Raw genomic sequence first — 18,780 nt, forward strand, 5'->3', positions numbered from 1 at the left:
TTGTTTTTTGTTTTTAAAGATGAGTACTGCTTTTTTCTAAGCTAGACTCCCAGAAACAAGATAACAAAACCTAAGTTCTCTCCACCACGCACACCTACTTAAAAAGCTCCAGGCTCAGGCGAAAAGAAGCAGTGTCATTTAGAAAAGAAAATGTAATCTAAATACTATGGAGGTGGGGTCCCTCTACTTGTAGTCCTTTTGGACAAAGTGGAGTCAAACTAGATTCCTGTTCCTTTACTAACCTGGCCAGATAGTAGAAGCTCTAAATTATGTTAATGGAGGAGAGAAGGAGTGGACCAACACTCCATCATGCCATCAACCCACTCTTATCCCAAGTGGAAAGTGTCATCTAGCTCAAGAGCTTTCAGTGCATCAGTAAAGAGCGTTCCCTTCCACAAAGTGGCCAAAATGAGGTTTCTTTGTGCTGCTTATTCTGGAGATTCTTCAATTACATCCAGGCTAATGTCATTTTAATGTAGTAGGAGTTCTTTGCATATTCATATGGAAGCCAACTGCTTACTAAATTACTACCAGAAAGATGCTGCTGCCTTGTCATTCTAAAACTCTGTGTAAACAGTTATACCAGCTTTGTACATTAAATAAAAGTTAGACATTTACACAGGAAATGATGCATTAAAACAGAGACTAATTAAAAAGCCAATTGAAAAATCTTGTTCATTGCTAGATTTACTGTTTTTCTCCTTAAGATCTTAAAACTTGTCCGTCAATTTCTTCTCCCAACATTCCACAATTCTGCAAAAGATACACAACGAAACAAAACTACAAGCAACTTACAGAATTTTGAAGACTGCTGTTGAAGTCTGTTTTTGTTGATATATCTGAAGAGGTTGTGGGAAAATGATCTCCAGAAGTTGCATCAATCCATTTATTTTCAGATGTACCTACAATGTTGGCAGCCAGACTGGTGAGATTGAGGATTTTATGCCTTACATTTGGCAGGGAAGGCTGGTCTTTTCCCCAATCTGATTGGCATGTGGAGATCAAGAAATGAATGTGGACAGAGATGCCAAAGTAAAGAACAAGAGTTAGTGAAAACACATTCAAATCAGACAATAACAAGGAAACATACACATACACAATGGAGAAAGAGAGGAGGAAAAGAAGAAAGCTGAATTAGGTAGACTTTGTAAAAGACAGGAAAAGCTTAGACTTTTTATAAGCAGACCGCCTTCCCCAATAAGCCAGTTAGTCAAAAGCAGGGCTCAAAAGATATTAGCAAGTTTACTTAGATATATTACATAAATCAAGATATATATTTATTATTGTTCATTAAAAGCAATTTTTCCACAAAAAACTTCATTGCTAAATCTAACTCATCTTGACTATTATCAAGCCAACCTGGACAGAAAGCAGGGTTCTAAATACATACAGAGCTCCAGGGACACTAATCGTCATATTTTTCCAGGGGCATGATAAATCAAATTTGTCCCCATTGATTATTTGCTATAATCCACATTGAATTTGACTATATTATGCAGCTAATAAGGCCCAGGGACTGGGTTTCCAATGATAGGTCACAAATTTAACTGTATACAAGTAGGAAAGGCAAATACTAGTCCCTGTTCCAATAAACTAGGAAGTTATTATTGATTCAAGAAAGGATTATACAAGCCAAATGAAACATGATTGAAGGGAAAGCTAACCTTACCTTAACATTAATCTCATACAAGAGTTGCAGCCACCCTTCAATCCAGAACCAAATCAAGTTCAATACCAGAAGCTTCCAGGGTCCGCTGCTTTTGATTTTTCTTGGGGCCTGTCACGCATTATCTACCAAAGGTTCTGGACAAGTTTTACCAAGCATTTTGGTTGGGGTTTTTTTTGTTTTAATATCCTATTCTATATTTTCCTGCCCCACCAAATGACACTCAAGCTGTAGTAGCGCAAGTAAAAAGATCACTGATATGAGACATATATGGTCACTGGAAATTCCTTGTCTGACTCTCAAAATGTGTTAGGGCCAAGCCAACAGGAAACTTCGAGGCTTTGCCAGATCTCCTTCAAACCAGGAAGGATGCATGGATTAGTGCTTCATGCAGAGCCAGAATGATGGTACCGTAGCCAGGAAGGAATTTTTAACCCTAAAACTAAGTACAGATACTGAAAAATTTCAAGGTGGAATTGATCAAAGCTGCACAGTTTTCTGTAGGCGGCATAGTTCAGGTAAGTACCAAACAGAACACATATTCACCCTTGGAAAGGATGGGGGCAAATATTAGACTGGGTTCTGCCATTTTTAAATCAGTCTATGTTTGCCAGACTTCTGTCTTGTTATGGGTATAGACTGGTTTTGCGTGCCGAACTTCTGTTCTGTTACAGGTATAAACCAGCTTCCAATCACTTAGACAAGTAAAAGTGTAATGCCTACACCTGGCCTGAAAGGCTAACTCCCACAGTCCTCCTTTGAACGAGACAAATCACATCTCAGAAGTAACATACTAGGTTCTGCTCCACTGTACATCATATACATTTCCTGCTCCTTTCCCCACTGTTCAGAGGGGAATGTAGGTGGAGTGTTATACCGAAAGGGAAAGATGGGGGCAAAGCTGCTGTCTCCAAAACCTGTCAGGAAAGATAGGGGTGGTTTATCCAATCTGAACAAACAACTGCCTTCACACATGCTGGCAACTAAGGTGGCAAGAAAGGACATTTTCTATCCCTTTATATAGTCTCCTTACACACCTAAGAAACAATCCTAGGACACACCTGTAGCTTTGCATTCCATCAAAAATTACGCCAGTGCCTAATTGTGTATCGTCACTAAATTAAGATCAGAAGACTTACCAGTGAAAACTGCTGCAGTATAAATGGTTAAAAAGTAAACCAAAAAAGAAGGATACCAAGCTGTGTTATTATGAAGCAGCCACGCTAACAAAACACTTAAAGCAAGGATTATGGGACTCTGCAACACATGCACTGAGCTCAAAGACAAAGCATCTTCACCTTACTAAGCATACTGTAGTTGCCCTGTGAAACAACTCACCATTCTTTCCATATCGTCTAACATCCATGACCAGGTTTCCAGTTTCTAGCGCATTAGCAATGGCTTCTTCCCCCTCAGAAGGGTCCATGTGTGAAACCTTTGTGCCGTTGACAGCAATGATTTCATCATCTACATGCAGTTGGCAAAGATCTGCAGGGCTACCTAACATACCAGAAGTTGGGGAGGAAAAAAACCCACTCAGATCATTTTTGTCACTGTCACAAATGAAAAAATAGTCAATCATTTTGTTTCCTGAAATCAATATTCACTATAGCTGGAGAGTTAAGTAAGCTTGGAAGAATTACTACCGTGCACTGGACTTTCTGGTCCATTTAGTGCTGGGTATCTTGGTTAATGTTGGAATAATGTCTTCTTTTCTATTAAAACATCTGCAGGAATCACAGAGGAAGCCTGAGCCTTTCAGATTTACATATTCATACCCGTGACTTACTTGTTTATTTTGAGATTTTTGTGGCCTCTTGCTTGACAAGTCTGATCTTGAAGGCAAGGCAATGCAAGCACCCTGCTATCTGCTAAAAATGCATTTATGTTGTGTTTGTTTGTAGTTTGTACCTTGCTAGCATTCTGGATTTCTGGGTGCACCTGAAGTGAATGTCATTTTGCCTACTGCCTTACTGAAATGCAATTTGTGTTATTTCAGAATTAACCAGGGCTGAGCTTAGTTAAGATACTGCTGGGCTGTATTCCAAGTTAAATTTTTCTGGGTTCTTTAAATTACTGGCAAGTTCAATAGCTCAACCAAGCTCTACTTTTAGTCTAGGTTGAACTTGAATTCTACCAACCTGGTATACAGTATTTATAATTTTAGAAACCACCAGAAAGGAGTTGAATTTATGAGACGCTCTAAAGCACCAGATTAAGGGGCAAGCAGGATATGGACTTAAGTTGAATTCCTTTCAATTCAGTGGTGGGGGAAGAGATGCTAAAAAGTTATTTTCCTTGCAGAAGGATTCCATGGATTATACCTGAAGAGAGTGGATACTACTGGAGGGAAACCTGACAGATCAGAGGCATGAAACTTAAAAGGCAGTGAGATGAAGTTAAAGAAAGGAAAGTACAAGCTGTAGATAAGGAAAAAAATTAAGTAGGAGTTCTGTTGGATTATAAAAGAGTCTCTGAAAGGAAGTGGTACAAGCAGTACTCAGGACTTTTAGAAACAGACTGTATGCAACATTAGAAAATACTGTAAGAAAGTCCTGTACAGGCAAGAGTAGATGACTTTGTTCATGTAGTACTCATCTCCACTCTTTATGATATCCCTACAAAGATTTTACAAATAAGAGCCAGGGCCTCCAAATAACAGTTTAGATGGCATTTAAAATGTGACACCACTGGAAATCAAGGAATTATGGGTACATTATGAGTCCTATGTTGCAGGACTCCTGGAGAGGGCTGCTCTCAAGCACAACATACTACCCACCCCTGTTCACATACACCAAACCCAGAAATACAGTAGTGAAGACACTGTGGCTGTCAGAGACAGAAGATTCAAGACTTACATGGGCTAAGGACAGAAATTACATGTAAACCAGCATAAGTGATTGGAAACCTGTTAAAATCTGAAACACAACAGAAGTATAGTGCACATAAGCTGTTTTCAAACTGGCAGATTTCAACCAGTTTAAGATAAACCTGGATGGATGTATCATCAGGCTTAACTGATTTAGGTTAAGTTACTTTATTGAACTTCTGTCCCAGATCCCCTCCACATTCAAGTTCATTCACAGTCCCTCAGCATCTCAGGGTGCTTTGCACCTCCCACACAAACCACCCATTGCAGGGTGGGTAGGCTAGCCTTGGCCAAAGCTGTCTGCTTCAGCTGAGCAGGGAGGCATGCTTTAACACCCCCCAGCTTCTGGCCTGCACCACTGTAGGCATGTGTCTGTATTTCTGGAATCAAAAGTAAATGTCTGATCACTTGCTTATCAGTTCAATCTCTGCAGCTTAGACTATGAAGATGAATCAATTCAGCCTCAGGTTTTTTGACCACCTGTACTTAGTGTCGGTGGGGGAGGGAAGGAGGAGCAGGAGGGTTAATGGTGAAGAGTACCTCAAAAGCAGCTTCCCCCTTCATGCATCTCCCTTTGATGCAGAACAAGGAGAGGAGGTAGACAGGACATGATCAAAAGCCAGACTACCTGGGAGTAGAGATCACACTACATAGCAGACACAAAACCTAAGGAAGTGGAGCACCAGCCCTGGGCACTAACTTCCAAGGGGTGACAGAGTGAGCAGCAGAATGATTAAAAGAACAGAAATTTCCCAGCATCTTAAAATGCTGGGGTACAGGAATGAATAAAATGGAACATTTTCTCTTTTCTTCCTGAATTAAATGCTGGTTAAGAAATTTAATATTCCATTCATTCGACTATTCTTTAAAATTTGAGGACTCAAAGGGCCTTTGGTAGATCCTCACCAAAACAATCAAAACCAAAACACATCACCACTGTAAATCCAAGCTTTTGCTGCATGTTATATGTACAACATAATGGAATAAAGACTAGGCAGAAGAAGGTATAGGAATGAAAAAATATAGATGAATCCATGTCTTTCTAGCTACTGTTCATGCAATACAAGATTAATTAAAATTACTTTCAAAATCCAGTGTCTTTGGGTTGTAAAATAACTGTGCAGTATCATGTCCAATAAAATGTTGTGCTATCCAGGAAGCATGCTGTATTTTATTTTTTTCACAACTGAAATAATGCCATGTGTAATACATTTTTAAACATAATGTGTGTAACTGGAAAGATCTCAGACTCAGCTGAAGGTGTAAATACTTATATTTCCATATTTCTAATACTCCTTAACAAATAATTTTGGTCATGCACTGAAATGTCACTTTAGAAGATTCTTCCCCCATAAGCTCAGAAAGCTGACTAAACTAAGTCAAAGCTAATGTTCAAAGCGAGAGGCATACTGAAACTCAACTACTTTATAACAAGTTGAAACTCAACAATTGACTATGAGAGAAGAAGTTCAAATTATCAAGTAAGACTAAGAAAGCATAAACTACAAGGAACAAAACATACAAAAATCACTATACGAATGAATGAATGGCAACTGCTAGAGTCTCTAGATTATATCTATACACATACAACTAAATAAGCACTTGAATTAACTGAATTTTTTCCTGCTACTGCATCGGATTTAATTTTAGATCATAATTAAAGCAAGTGAGTTATGGTATTTTTCAAAATTTCCACTAGAAGCAAAAAACATTTTTCTGCTAAAAATGTAAATCTTTACTTTTTCTATTCCTATCTTCCACAGAAGTGTTTCTTTAGCCCATTTGGATATTATTGCAATAGAACAAATTGCAGTGCTTGGTTAGCTTCACATCAGAAAAAAAGTGCAAAGAAAGTGGGTCAAATTTGGTTTGCAAAGACGACAGCCCTATATGGCTACACCTGGTATATTTCAGTCACGTGTACCCTTAGGTCACTCATGTCATCTCAAATACTGGTTGTAAATGGGCAAGGGAGAAGAGGGACATGGTGTGGAGAATTACAGGGCAGTGGGGAAACTGGCTAGGTCACTTAATATTTTCTCAGGCTTTTTCTTTGTTTATTTAGTAGAAGGTGTAGAAATTGTTACAAAAAATCCCACTGCAACCCTGGTTTATTTTATGGGTGTTAACCGGACTCTGGTCAAATATGCACTTCAACTTTTAAAAATCTTTTGAAGGGAACAAATATCAGGGGCATGCTGCTTTGGCACAATGTTTTTTTGTCATCAGAGCATTTAAAATAAAAAGATACATGAAGCATATAAATCACTGTAAAAACCAAGAATGAAAGGCACTGAAAATATTTTAAGGAAAACAACATAGTTAAGATGGTTTGCTAAAATGTCAACGTTCTTTTAAATATGAAGCAAGCGCTAAGAAATGAGCAGAAAAAAAGTGAAAGCACGCTCTGGCATTTCAAGTGCTGCCCTTATTTTTGAACTATTTATGTAGCTACCTCACAGTGATGGAACACTGGTTAGCTTTAAAGGCAGCATTAAGCACACCATGTATGTGAGAGTATTAGGCACAGTTCAGTTAAAAAAAAAAAAAAGTTACTATCATTTCCTTTGTACTTTGACATGTTATTCATGGTGAGGACAAAGTATAAACTGAGATAGCCACGACCAAACAGTCACCCTTCCCTGCACGGCAGAGCCCAAAATCAGGGTTGACAGGGACCTTTGCGCACTACAATCCTATAAACATTAACCAGCATTACTGTAATGTTACTCTTTTTATGCCAGTTACTCTGGGCAAAGATCTTTCTCCGTGCTGCCTATTGTAAATCAAAATAAGAGAGGCCTAGTGACAATGAGAACAATTTTAAATTACTCTTGGATAAAGGGGTTATTCATTGTTTGATTCTGTTTATCTAGAAGGGCCCAGCCGATGTAAACACAGTCCTGGTTTTCACTTTAAAGTCAATACATAAGTTGGCAATTAATCATTTTTCTTGCTGTGAAAAAAGAGTTTAATGAAAGCTATATTGCAACAGTTTCTCCTTTCCTCGGGTTTTTTTTTAATTGTGCACTAAACCATCAGGTGTAAAAATGAACATAGCAAAACTTGGAGTGAATTTTACTGAAAAAACAACATATACTATATAAAAGATATTTTCTGAACAATTATTCTTTTTAATTAACAATTCATTAAAATATAGTTTGCTCTTTAAAACAAACTACACTAAAAACTCAGAAATATAAAAAGGAAATGTCATCCCCAACAGGAGATATAAGAATCTTAATCTTTGCCAGTAATACATATCTAAAGGAAACGGAGCTTTAGTTACTGTCTACTGTTTATTCTGATTCTGAATGCAACCTCCACTTGATTTTTACTACCTCTGTTCTGAAAAAAATTAAAATTTCAGTCGAAGAATTTAGAGGTTGCAGTTACTTTTCAAAAGTAATAGTTTCCAATGTTCAATACAGTGGAGGCAGGCAAACCTGAAACAAAATATATGCCTGGTAACAATAATCTTTCCTGTGCACCTGGGTTTATACACAGTAGGAACTAACACCTTTAAAAATATAGGAGAAAAGAACAATATGTCTTTATCTTCCAGAACATGAAACTGCATCAGGCATCACAAAACCTTATGCTATGGATATACAATTGTTTCAGAACACACTTAATATTAAATAAGTTAAGTGATACTTATACAAAAGAACTGTACAATATTTAGCCTTTAACAATCAAATAAGTGTTCCCCGTTTTCTTTTCCACCCCCTTCTGAATTCTTAGGAATATTTCCATCAATTCTTACAAGTAAAATGCCTTTATTTAAAAGCCTCAGTGCATTAACAATAGGAACAAAGTCTCTAAGAGGATTAAATATGAATTTACCTTTTTCAACTGATTGCACAAAGACCCCAGAATTATTCCAATTTGTTGTAAACCCAAAGTTGTGGCTCTTACCAGGTCTCTGGTTTATACTGATTCTCATTTCACTGTACTGGTCCTGAAAAATAAAACATGACACTGCAGTATCTGGTGTCACAGGCATTAACATGAGGGAAAGTTTATCCACTAAATAAGTGAGGCTACTCACAATGTATACTTTAATTATCTATTAATTGACTTTAAAATGGTTTTCCTTGTAGATCATGCTAGCTAGTTTGTTTGCTTGTTTGTTATTTAGGCGAGTAATTTAAAATGTATATTGTTTCCTGCAGTCGTGTATAGTTTGTTTATTATTACATTCATCATAGCAGGTTCCTCAGGGCAAAATTCTCTGGTAAGATTCTATAGGAATTGGAAAGACATTATGGTCTCAATTTAAAAAAATGGGCAGTTGTTTTTATAAACTTCATCCCCCCAAGGAGCACAAATTGTAACATCTGAAGAGGAAAAAACCCTAGTAAGTCCTTACACATATTCTAGTTTACTTGGGGTGCTCACTGCCTCATGAGACTGTATAGTGGGAATTTGAAAAAGCTGGATAATTGTAACTCATTTAATCTATATTTATGAGTGCACTGTTATGAAATTGGATGCATTAAACTTGGACCAGTGTCTCCACACAGAGTTCCACAAAGTCAATGGGCTGTTCTTAGACATGGTGGTTTTAGATTATAAAGCAATTCCTAGACCTGGCTGGAAGCCAGACAGTCCATTCCATGGGGAACTGATACTTCAAAAATTGTTACAAGTCAGAACAAAAAGCTAAAGTTCCCTGCAAAACAAAAATATTGAAAAAATTCAATTTGAACTTACCTAAGCCTTCTGTTTTGATAAGGTAAGACTATTTAGTTTGTTATCAGAACAGTCTCAAGTATTCAATGATATGAGATTTAGTTTAACATAATGAAAAGCCTAATTAATAGTTTTTCCCTGATCCAAATAAAAACACTAATGTTTTTGTCATAATGGGAAAAATTGAAATGATTCATTTAGCTTTTTTCTGTTGGAAATTGTCCCAATGGATACATTTCCCCAAAACAATATTCTGTTACTAAACCACATGTTGTGGCAGTGTGGGCCATTTTTAGCTTAATAGATTACCACTATCTGCATAATTATTGGAATAAATTTCTATTCATATGGTTACAAATATGGTTACCCTTGTTTCTTATTCTCCCCTTTCATTTACCTAACACTTCAACATCTAATTGTAATATCAAACCAAATTAAGTAAGCAAAGGTACTCTAAGTTAGTAAAGGGGAATGTCCTAGAGTTTAACAAGCAAAGAGAAGCAGGAAATAGGCACAGACACCAGCTCCAATGGCAATATGTGGAAGCATTCAAAAAACTTAAGTCAACTCTTTGGATCACGAGTCTGAAGACAATTACCAATCAGAAGAGAGGATGTTATAATAGCCAGACTAGAGGACACAGATGAAAAAACTGCATCTCTCTGTTAAGAAAGAAACATTTTTGGCAAAACTCAGACGTTTACAGTTTATTGAACCAGTGTGCAATTTACTTAGCTATTACAGCCATTGGCCCATAAATAGGTTCTTACTTTTCCTTAGTTATAACTGACTGTATTAAGTCAAAATTCCATATTTTTTCACATACAAGCCCCAGAAAATAACGTGTTCCTTTTTTATGAAAGACAGAATGAAAGGGTGGGGAGGAGAAAGATTTTTTTTACCCCCGAGTTATAGACGCAGAGTAGAGATAGAGCCTAGTCAGCAGCTAACTCACCCTCGCTTTCCTGCTCAACTAACGCTGAAAAATTAGCTACTGCTGAAGACTGGTCTCCATAGGTGGGATCTATGATTCTGAAAAAGCTAAAGAATCTCTGAGGTTGTAAAATAGAAAGGGAGAGAACAGAAGAAGCTGGCAAACAGCAAAATCACCCTAAAAAGTTTAATTTGATTAGTGGAATATCAAGATCATTAAAAAGGAGAGATGATTGTTAACTCTTCTGGGGTGAGGAGCAATAAGCTATTAAGTCTACTGAGGCCATCAGCTGCCTGACCAGTAATGCATGAGTTGCTGCACTGTGGAGTAGAAATCAAAGCAAGACTTTTCTATCTTGGTCAGAAGATCAGCTTCTTTGCTTAAAATACACACCCATTTGTAGGGAGAGGAGGGTAGGAAAAAGGTGTGGGTAGTAAGTGAGAAAATATGGTATTACCATATATTGAAATTTTACTACTATACTTAAAGTTCAGCAAAGAATAATGTCTGAAGTAAGATTTAGGCCATTAAGCTGTTCCTTAAAAGAAAATAAATGAGATCTTTTTACCTTCCCCAACTACGAATGGACCTTTACTCTCACTCCACCTGACAGGAGAGTCCAATTCCATTCACTGAATTTCACCTTGCTGCTTTGACAGGTTCTCTCCAAAGATTATATTGGTCTACAAACTCAACATTACCGCTTTAGCGTTTACTTGACTATCAGTTTCTCACCTGGCCATGAAATGATTTACCAGCAGATTAAGTAGAAAAGGATTTTCTACCTCAGCTACATCTTGTTTGATGCATGCTGTATAAAACAGCCGTGTGCCTGATAACCAAACAGTAGCTAGGCTTAGTCTTTTTATCACTGCAGTGAACAGAAATGAAACCTGAATCTAAAATTTTTGCTTCTAAAGCAAAAATGGGCACATGAAGTCCCTATATATCTAATTTAATACATATCCTACCAAATTTAACAGCAACAGCTCTACTTACCCTTGTATTATTATTATTTAAATTATCATAATCTCCTCCTATTTGTAACAACCAAGTCTTTGGAAACAACAATTAAATAAATTGATTATGATGAGCAGGCAGGCAGTTTAGAGCTGCCAGGCCAAAAGCAGTAGTAAAAATCTGTAAACTGAAAAAAACACCCCAAAATCCTGCTCTCTCAAGAAAAATTTGATTAAAGAAAAACAAGCTACTGTCCAAACAGGCTGACACTTACAAAACAATATTAAAACAAGAAGAAGAAGAATATGGAGTGACTTCATGATCAGCATTCAGGTTTTTTTGCTTCAGCAGTAGACATAATTAGCATTTAGAGAAATGTAAAAAATTTGGAGAATGCAACTTGCAGCATGATCTTTGAGGTTTAGCGACATCAACTGCAGGATGCTACTGACAGCTGAAGCTATTAGTATTCAATTTACATTTGAAACCTGAAACTGACAGGAGACAGCAACAGTCAACAGCTTCATGAATACAGTAGTACCTTATAGTCCTCAAAGCTCTATAAAGAGCACTAGATCCAATTTCTGAACAAAAGTTGGAAAATTTTGCATCAGACAATTAGTGAGGATGTGATTTAGTTTAAGAGTAATTAGTGAAAACAGTTGTTAAACTAAAACCTAGTTGGAGAACTAGTTTTAAAAAGCACTGATTCAGGCCAATTTGGGGAGAGTGGGAATGGGGAGCAGAGATGCAACTGTGATGCTGGGTACATTAAAAAGGGGCAGATTTTTTAACGCCTGTATTATTTTGCCTCCTGCAGTTTGAGGGCACAAATAAAGGCTAGTGCAATTTGGGTCACTCACGTGACTGTACTCAAGAGATAAGATAATTTGCTGCTGCAAATGATGGGCACAAAAACTGAAACCTGGGAAATGTTGAACTGAACATCAGATTCACTTTGTACTTGATTAGAAATGCAGTGACACTCAGAGCAGAGAGTTTTAAGTGTTGTAGTCACCAAAAGAGCAAATACTATTTTTCCCTGTACTATCTGAAAAAAGAGGCTAGATGAAATGGGCTAAGTTGTTTCTCTGAGCAGCTCTTATTACTGGAGAATATTGGCCTAAGGTTTTAATAATAATCTTTGTTCACACTGCCCTAGGTCTACTAGATTACTGCAAGTAATTATATACTTTTCAAACTCACCTGTGACCTTGAAACCTCAGGCTCTGGCAGGCTTCTTCTTTCTGCAGAGGGTGCAACTGTAAGAGAGTCAGGAGAAGTATAATACTGTGATTTAAGACCATGGCTTCCAGCATCCTGGTCCTGGGATGCAGCAGAGGCTACTGAAATAGGCACATGTGTTCTTTTAATACCTTCCTCCTCCTCTTCCTCTGCATCTTCAACACCACTTTTCCATGCAGTGGTAGAAAGAGGTTGTCTTGTTTCTGGTTGTGAAAATGAATTGCTGGTGAACAAAGCTGGAGCTGTCTTGGCTCTATCTACCTCTCCATTATACTTCTGGGCATCGTCCATCTAGAATTAAAATGTTATTATAGAAAAGCAATTCTTAAAAATCCACAAGCCACAAACTGAGTATTTCAATAATCCAAAAAGTTTAACCAAAAAAAAAAAAAAAAAAAGCACTTTGACCTTTCTTCCTTTCTTCATTTACCTTTTTAGTCATTCCATTCAATACCACTTAATCCTTGCCTTAACAGAAAGCAAGAGGCCTACAGGAAACTAAATAATCCAGGTTTGAATTCAAGAGTGACACAAACAAACCATATGCTTTCAAAAGCTTACCTATTTACCAGATGCAAAATTGGAGAAATTAAGGGCTTTTGAAAAAGCTATGAAAAATCTATGCAAATTCTGATTTTCCATGTTGTGTTTTAATACAAAGGAAAAAAATCTCACTGTTCTATCAAGTTGCATTTACACCACATAAGATGCTGTCCTGATTTATTAGCAATTATCTGATGCAAAGAAAAAGCTCCAGAAAACTGTAACATATTTTACAAAAATTTTCTGGCAGGAAACTTTACAAAAAGATATTACTATTCACACAGTCTGATCAAAGTACCAGTACAGTCAACAAGTGATCATTTAAAATATGCATCAGTAAATGTTTGAGCATTGCAACAAAATTATCTGCTCCATTATTAATATACCCTGTGTAATGCAATCACAGGTAATTTGGAAGGTAATAAATTATGATGTTAAAAGTACTGTTTGGTGACTTAAGATTATAACATTCATATATATTAAGAAAAAGGATATTTTTACCGTAAATGATCTAGGAAGTGATGAGATTCCTCGTGTGTGGATGCCGAAAGGTCTTGGTGTAACCACAGATGTTAACCTAGAGGTATCAGTTTTCTGGTAACTTCTGGGTAGAGAAGCTGAAACCCGAGCTGACCCAGTTTGTGCATTCACTGAATGGAGAGTAGACAAAGGAGCTGAGCTCTGTTTTTCGGACAGGCTTTTAGATGGAATTTGCGTTTCACCTGTTGCATAGCTCTCCCACTTCTGCAAATTCTCTGTGCTAGATGGTACAGCTAAAGGTTTTTCATTGTTCTTAAAGCCATCAGTGGTATCTTTTTCAACTAAGTAATCTTTTGCTACTGAGGGTCTGGAAGATGGTTTTTCTTCGCTAAACACATCATCATATGATGAATAAATCCACTTGCGTTCAGTTGTTGGCTGGTTGTCACCGTAGGTTTCGTGATCTCTCTTCTCCCTGAGGAGACAGGGCTCATTAAAATACCAAAAGAGTGACCTGGTGAACAGGTGGGTTTTAAAGAAGTCTTTCAGCTACTAAATGCTTGAGGCAAGAAAAAAAAAGCAGTAGGTAAATTAAAATGAATCCTGCTCTCTCTCCAAAGTTAAATAAAATTTTTCACATATTAAAATGGCCAATAATCCTACAAATTCTAATGTTATCAGCTGGCTCTGCTGCCAAAACTGGTCTCTCTCCAAGCAATCCAGTTAAAATTTTTGGAAAACTGTAATAACTACGTTTCTTCAAAGGAAGTTAAGACAGGGAAATGTACTTAGTTTGGAAGGGTGGAAGACTGCCACCTGAAGACTATTGTCTTATTAAATACTGTACCAAAATGCTTAACTAATTTATAGTGAACATGGTGTTTGTCAATCCTGAAGCTGAACTTCAGTGGTTTTGTTTTTTGTTTGTTTTATAATTAAATGTTTCCATGTGGTGTAAAAAGCTCACTAGCACAACAATAGTGCTTTAGAAAACCATTTTTAAAATTGTGGAGATATTGGCCATCAAGTACAATTAACATCTATGCTGATACTGAATAAAATATATTTTTTTATCTTGGGAGAAAAAAAAAAAAAAGCACTGAAACTCAGAATGTGTTCAATAAGGGTCCTTTTCATTTGCTGTCTAGATGTATGCAGCAGCTATACACAGCCATTCATTTAAAATAGATGAGAGAATGTATTTATAAAACTACCATCACCTATAGGGCAAATAGTGTTGCACTAACTGTATTTACTTTCTTTCCCTCTGAAGAGTGAGTTAAAACTATTTGCATTTCACCCATTCTATAAATAGCAAATGGATTCACATAGCAATTGCACTGAGAAAGTTGGAGAACCCATAGTTCTGCTATTTTGTGATATAACAAGTACCTGGCATATATTTACTCATCATGTAAATACATGTCTACAACTAGTAGAAAATTACAACTACAGTATTAAAGTAAAGAAAAATACCCAATCCTATTAAACTAGTCCAGGTACTAAAACAGCATGACTGACCAACTTATTCATTCTAGCCTGGCTAGGCTAATTTTAAACCAAATACTGTTAATATAAATGCAAATTTGATAAAAACAGATAAACTTATTAATACCTAGTTTCACTTTCTAAATTGCATGGTACATCACTAGCCAGATTTAATATCCTCTATAAGTTGCCCACAACTAAGTCACACCTGCCATTCAGTTATTTATGTAATGCAAAAATCTAGACAAATAAGTCACAACTGAGCAAAGGAAACATTTAATCAAACAACACCCCCCAAACTCCCCGCCAAATGTACTAAATTAATTCCACTTCATATGCCAGCATAATTTTAATGCTAATTAAAACTACTTTATAGTAGGAAACAAAAAAGCCCACACTTAAATAATACACACGAAACCCCAGTTGGACACATTACCTGTCTCGCTGCATTTCTTTCAATGATTTGGTATTTCTTACAGAAACCTCAGAGGTTTTCCTTTCAATTTCTTCTCTTTCTTCCTTTTTCTTTTGCAAATCTGAAGTGAAACTTTTTCGGCGACTCTTCCATTTTGCAAGATCCTAAAATGGAAGTCACGTGAGTTTTGGGATATCTAATTTTCCGGAGACCTGTAACCACTTCATAGTCTATCCTACTGCATTACTCAGTCCTTCTAACTAGATGCAAGTGTCCTAATTTTCCTCTGTAGACAGACAGTTTTTCTGTGCTAAGGCTAGAATCTCATGTGTCTTCTTGCAAAGTCTGACCTAAATGTTTCTGAAACACAGTGTTTGTATTTTTTTTCAGATAAGGTGACATGCCTGTTGATCTTCCTGTCTGAAATTTAAAAGGAAAATTAACTTTTCTTTTTCAGTTTTTTCCAGTTACTTCTTCAATATTTATTCTTAAATATTCTATAATATTCTTATTTATTCTAGAAAAACAGAAAACTGTTTTATTTAAATGCAACTGTTTATTTGGTTGTTTTTTAAGTAAAGCGAAGCAATATAACAACTGACTGATGCATTAGTTTTAATAAGCTAATGTCAGTATTGAAGATGAATTGAAAGCAGAATATTTTTGGGGAATTTTTTTAAAGAATTAGCAAGGTAAAAAAATATATATTAATGCAATTTACAAGGAAGAAATTTTTTTCCCCCTAAATGGCCGAATACTCAAATATACTCAACCATCAGCCCTTCACTAACTTTCATTACATGTGTAATGCTTTCTATCACTGAACAATTTAATGTGGTATTCTAACTATTATTAGATTGCACAGTAACACTAAGATGTATTCCTCTAAGCACAAGCATGCCCTGTTTAGCTTCCCCCAAATGCGATTTGCAATCTTTCTTGCAGATCATTGTATTAAGCCATACTATACAATATTATATGATATGATACTATAATATAGCTGTTTTTATATTACGCCTATATTACATTTACAAATATGCAGACCAAACGATACTCTATTCCCAGAGAAGAAACTATCTAGTAGAATGACACTATCACTAAATATGGCATCTTATCTTTTAGGCTAGGTACAGAGGTTCAAAAAGCCTGAGGGGGATTTACAGTAACTTTCACAGCTTTTTTTTTTAAAGCACCCTACATTAGTCTGGGAGTGAACAGAACTCCAGTTCACACTTGGGGGAAGAGGCACAGAAGTGGCCAGCAGCTAGGGGTACTCACATGCCTCCCAGGAGGCTGTTGGGGAATTGCAAGCCAAGCAGCTGGCCACCCCTGATTGGCCAGTGCAGCATCTCTCCCCAGCTTTGCCCCCTGCCAGCTGTCAGCAGTGGCTGGGGGAAAAGGAGCCCCCAGCTGCCCAGGCCCAGCCCCAAACCAACATGGTGGGAATAGGGTGCCCACATGGCAGGGTGGGCATTTCTCCCACATGCCTGCTCTCAGTTCTCAGCCTGGTGGACACCTGCAGCCAGGAGTTGCTGCTTGAAGTCTCCGTCTCCTGCCTGTGACCAGACAAGGTGGGGGTATAAAGCCATGGCTCAGAGCTGCATATTTCTCTGCCATTCCAGGAACCAGGGCTGGGGAGTAAACCCCAGTAAAACTTGCTGGCTTGGGTTTGGAGGGTGCCAGGGCAGACTGGATTTGCACAACAAGGGGCTCCACTCTCCTTCTGCCCCAGGTTCCTGGCACAGTGGAGACCTGCACATCTCTGAGGTTCAGCTCCCTTCTCCCACCCCTTACCCCTCTTCCCCCCTGCCCAGCCACGCAGGCAAGAGACAGAGGCTCTGAGCAGCTGCTCCTGGCTGCAGCTATCCACCAAGCTGGGAACTGCGAGTAGGAAGGGGGAAGTAGAGCCAAACACACACAAGTCAACAAAGTCAGGGGGGGTCTCTGCATGCAGCAGGGGTCTCTGCTTCCCACCTCTCTGCTCCTAATTCCCGGCATGGCGGACAGTCTGGCTCTAAGATGGCTCCTGGCTACAGCTGTCAAGTGGGTTGGGTGGGAGTGACGAGCGGAAGGAAGAGCTTTCCCCACCCCAGCTGCTATGCCAGCTCGGGGCCAGGGCCATATGCAGGATGGCTCTGTTATCATTCTGTCCTTCCCCCACTCAGCTGCTCAGACAGGAGACAGAGGCTCTATCTGTGCCAGCTCAGGAGCAAGGCTGGCCCGGTGCTCACCCTTTGCAGATAAGCACCAGCCAAGGCTAGCACACTGCCCTGCAAGGGGTACCTGTGATGCCAGAGGACAGTGAAGAAAGGTGATTTGCTATGGGATATGGTACAGAATTTCAATATACTGCTCTGACCTAAACTGATTAAGTCTAGTACTGCATCCATCCAGATCTCTCTCAGCCCAAGTCCCACTATTTTGAAACTGGTCTATATATGCTGAACTTCTGTTCTGTTGCAGGTTTAGACTGGTTTCCAATCACTTATACTGGTTTATGTGCAAATTCTGTACTTAGCCTTATTGTCATACACAGAAAGCAGCCTTCAGGCTGGTATTTACTGTTTAGTCCTCAAAGGCTACAATAGAAAAAGGTTTACCTGGCAGAGTTCAATAAGATGCAGTAGAAGAATTAAGGCATCAGATTTCATCCTTTCTTCTGATAATCTAGGCTAGGGCAATTGTTTGGACTGGGTCTTTTTGGACTCAGTTGTGTGAAATACAGAGTGCACGCAACAGCCTAAGTGAAGCTGAATGTACTCAGCACCTCTCAGGTAATGCAGGATAGAAACTGCGTGACGTTAGAGGTATATGCGCACAGAGGTTGGGGGCAGGGAACACTTACATCTTGCCACCTTTGGTCTTGTTCTTGTAGCTGGACTTTTATTTTCTGTAGCTCTTCAAAACGAATCTTGCGCATTGACTGCAGTTCATCTGCGCTGATATCAGTCAAAGACTTACTCCTAGGAAAAGGATTGTTATGCTTAGATTTATTTGTGCCAATATTTACTCAAGTGGAACTTTTGAAAGGAAGGGATTTATGTTAATATGATGAAGCTCTTGGAGGGCAGTTTTAAATGGAGCACGAAATAGTAAAAACATACAAAGCCTTGACAAGTAGCTAAATATGCAGGCTGGGATGTGTAACAATGCCAGTGTCATGTCAATAAACAGTATCTTTGTTCTAATAAGACTAGAAAAAGTAAGCAGCAGCTCCTGTGGTTTTGTTGCAGCTTTGTATTAATCATTCAAATTGATTCTTCACATTTGCCTGCTCCTCACAGATCTCCGCTGCTTCTTTCCACTCAAATTCTCTTCTACCCCCCCAAATCCCATTTTCTCCCTCCATGACAGTTCTGTCATTTTTACCTATTCCTCAGGCCCACAATCTTGGAACCATGTTTAATTGCTGGCGTGCATCCATAGATGCTTCTCGAGCAAATCCCGGGACGTCATTCTCCCCTTGTACTCGGCCTTGGTGAGGC

The 18,780-nt window shown here is 38.1% G+C and overlaps 1 protein-coding gene across 8 annotated transcripts in view; it reads right to left on the reverse strand.

Annotated features, from left to right (window-relative positions):
- LMO7 (LIM domain 7) overlaps nt 1-18,780 on the reverse strand; it is a 124,054-nt gene that overhangs the window by 27,502 nt on the left and 77,772 nt on the right. For 6 of the 8 annotated variants that reach the window (XM_019529784.1, XM_019529783.1, XM_019529782.1 and 3 more), the window contains 7 exons: nt 18,141-18,258; nt 15,317-15,459; nt 13,414-13,867; nt 12,331-12,660; nt 8,382-8,496; nt 3,005-3,166; nt 796-983 (listed from right to left, as the gene is read on the reverse strand). In XM_019529784.1, coding sequence (XP_019385329.1) covers nt 796-983; nt 3,005-3,166; nt 8,382-8,496; nt 12,331-12,660; nt 13,414-13,867; nt 15,317-15,459; nt 18,141-18,258 — 1,510 coding nt within the window. The remainder of the gene's footprint in view (nt 1-795; nt 984-3,004; nt 3,167-8,381; nt 8,497-12,330; nt 12,661-13,413; nt 13,868-15,316; nt 15,460-18,140; nt 18,259-18,780) is intronic. The other 2 variants (XM_019529787.1, XM_019529785.1) reach the window with 1 other exon arrangement.

This window comes from Crocodylus porosus, unplaced genomic scaffold, assembly GCF_001723895.1.
Source record: "Crocodylus porosus isolate Cpor-Errol unplaced genomic scaffold, CroPor_comp1, whole genome shotgun sequence".
Lineage (NCBI taxonomy): Eukaryota > Metazoa > Chordata > Crocodylia > Crocodylidae > Crocodylus > Crocodylus porosus.